Source organism: Clinocottus analis, unplaced genomic scaffold (assembly GCF_023055335.1).
Source record: "Clinocottus analis isolate CAN_PGR_092001 unplaced genomic scaffold, fCliAna1.0.p SCAF_13, whole genome shotgun sequence".
NCBI classification, from domain to species: domain Eukaryota; kingdom Metazoa; phylum Chordata; class Actinopteri; order Perciformes; family Cottidae; genus Clinocottus; species Clinocottus analis.
Genome location: NW_027175854.1, coordinates 14,207,044 through 14,210,000, shown reverse-complemented (window position 1 = coordinate 14,210,000; position 2,957 = coordinate 14,207,044). Strand labels below are relative to the sequence as shown.

At 43.9% G+C, this 2,957-nt stretch overlaps 1 protein-coding gene across 1 annotated transcript in view; it reads left to right on the top strand.

The window, feature by feature from the left end:
* Positions 1 to 2,501, top strand: part of pitpnb (phosphatidylinositol transfer protein, beta) — a 13,314-nt gene extending 10,813 nt beyond the window's left edge. Inside the window, exons 10-12 of the mRNA XM_068574055.1 lie at positions 1 to 102; positions 261 to 348; positions 2,247 to 2,501. The exon at positions 1 to 102 is cut by the window's left edge and continues 21 nt beyond it. Of these exons, the coding sequence (XP_068430156.1) occupies positions 1 to 102; positions 261 to 308 (150 nt within the window). The 3' untranslated portion in view covers positions 309 to 348; positions 2,247 to 2,501. The remainder of the gene's footprint in view (positions 103 to 260; positions 349 to 2,246) is intronic.
* Positions 2,502 to 2,957: the final 456 nt, after the last annotated feature.

Sequence of the window (2,957 nt, the reverse complement as noted above, 5' to 3'; positions counted from 1 at the left end):
AACTTCCACCGCCAGCTGTTCTGCTGGATCGACCGGTGGGTGGGCTTGACCATGGAGGACATCAGGCGGATGGAGGAGGAGACCCAAAAAGAGCTCGAGGAGGTAAATATCCCACAAATGATCCTCTCGGATCTACACAGGGGGGGCCCGGACTGAAGAGGTGCAGTGAGCGTAACCTGCGGAGGTCTCCCCCGCTGTGAATGGTGATGTCGAAACGACATGCAGCACTTAACCCTTTTTACTCCGACTGCTCTGATTAGATGCGTCAGAAGGGAGACGTGCGAGGAACCTCTGCGACGGACGTGTAGAGGCCGTCGCTGTAGCTCAAAAACACTAGTGGCAGGCTGAGTAAGTCTCACCGGAGGGCTGCATGTGCTCGGGTCATTCTCCACCTCCTCCATCTTCTTTGCATGTCTTCACTTACTCGCACCCTTTTGTCTTCTTTTTTTTTGTGCAACTTTCCACTTCATTTTTTCACGTCTGACATGTTGTCTGTCTTCATGTCACTAACCGTTGTCATGGACTCACCGCTCCACGTCCTCGTGCAGCTCGTCTTCACTTTGTTTTGCTGCTCAGTGTTTTGTGACCGTGTGACTACAGTCTGGGGTCCTTTTGTGTGTTTTTACTGCACTAATAGTATTAGTATTGTACTTAATAATATTGTTCCAGACTCCTGGTAATAATAACTCAACGGCAGTGTGTTGTAAAGTCCAAAAGTCAAAGTTTTAACAGACAGGTGGGTAGGTAGGTGGGTGGGTAGGTTGTGTTGGAAGGTAGGTGGGTAGCTTGTGTGGGTGGGTAGGTAGGTAGGTAGGTAGGTAGAAAGGTGGGTAGGTAGGTAGAAAGGTGGGTAGGTAGGTAAGTAGGTAGAAAGGTGGGTGGGTAGGTAGATAGGTAGGTGGGTAGAAAGGTGGGTGGGTAGGTAGATAGGTAGGTAGGTAGGTAGGTAGGTTGTGTGGATGTATAGGTAGCTAGCTAGCTAGAAAGGTAGGTAGATAGGTGGGCAAGTAGCTACATATGTAGGTGGTTGTGTGGGTGTTTGTAGGGCTGCAACTAACGATTATTTTATTAATCGATTAATCGGTCGATTATTTTTTCGATGAATTGGATTTAAAAAAAAATAATTATAACAATAATTTGCAACCTTTCATTACAAATCAGAACTCACAGTGCAAATTCACAGTGCAAAACATCTTAACAATAAAGAATTTATAAAAAATAAAGAAATACAAATCAGAAAACTTAACAGGATTTGTCAAAACTTGTTCTCTACACTCACAGGCATGCACACTCACAGACATGCACACTAACAGACACACACATGCAAAGACACACATGCACACTCACAGACACATTCACAGAGATGCAAACTCACAAACACACACACACACACTCCCGTACTCACAGACACACACTCACAGACATACACATTCAGAATTTAGAGAACAAGAGATGAGAATTCCAGAAGTAACCACTCAATGTATCAACAGATAACTTACGGACTGCATTTTACCTAAACAAAGGTTGTTAGTTAGAGTCGAACTACGGATCCCAGCAGCACTTCCTCTGCATGAAGCAACATTATATCAGACTGTTAAACGCAGGTCTGCCTCAGAGGAGATATTTACATGTTGCTTCTCTTGAAGCAACGTGTAAATATCTCCTCTCCTCGTGTAAATATCTCCTCTCCTCTGACAACAGTTAGCCTAGCTGTTTAGTTATTGTACACGCAACGCGACTATGCAGCGACATACGAGAAGGTACAGGGCTGCTTCTGAACCTCCTGGACCTGTGCGCTCCTCTCAACTGTTTTGTTCAATACTCAAACATCTCCGCGACTTATTGAGTGTCGTAATAATCGCGCGACACAACGAATCGATAATGAAATTCGTTGCCGAGTTTTTTAATAATTGTTTTTTATCGATTTTATCGATTTGTTGTTGCAGCCCTAGGTGTTTGTATACTTTATTTATTCCCAAGAGGAAATGGGTTTGTCACAGTAGCAGCAACTTACATAGAAGACACAAAAAAGACACAAAATTAAACGATAAAGAAAATGCAAAGTATCTGCAGTGTTATAAAGTAGAATCAGGACATGAAACATGACCACGGACTTTCCAACACTGGTTCAAAAAGGTTTGAGTGTAAATAACTAATAAAAGCCAGCGGGAGCAGGTCGAGCATGACGCTGCTGTTTGACCCTCTAACTCCTTCCTTCTCTCTCCTCTCCTCTCTCCTCTCCTCAGCTGCGTAATACAGGTCCGATTCGAGGCACCAGTGCTGCTCACGAGCAATGAGGCAAATCAACCAAACCCCGTCACGATGATGTCATCAGAGACACGTCCACCACGATGAGGAGGCGGCCCCGACGTTGCGTCTTCTCCTCCCCGTCTCACATGATTCATTGGGGGGTTTTGATGATGAAGATTGGTTACCAGTACTGTACAGATTCTACCCCGATCACAAGCCTCCTGCTCACCACAGAAAACATGTTTTTTTTTTTGCATACATGTGTGTGTGTCTATATATATATATATATATATATATATATATATATATATATATATATATATATATATATACACAAAACCAACAAAAAAAAGAAGAAAAAAAAAACTCTTTGCACAGAACGTAAATTGCCTGACATGTAAATTGTTAGTTGATTATTACGACAGGCTTTTGTTTTTATTCAGGTGTGTGGACCGAGACTCAGAAGGTCGAGCCTTTTTAAATCAATTAGAATGTTTTTAGGTTCCCACAAACATTTGGTATTGGAAGATGTCAGCAGATTATTGGTTCCTTTGTCCCGCCTCCCCTCGTACGTACGACACCCGTCTGTCTCTGCTCAGTGCTGTCTGTGTTCTTGTCCCGGTGAAGACGTGTCTGGACGTCCTCCCCACCCCCTCCTCTTCCTCGTCCCACCGGCCCCTCCGTCTGCCAGTTAGTCAGGAATACGG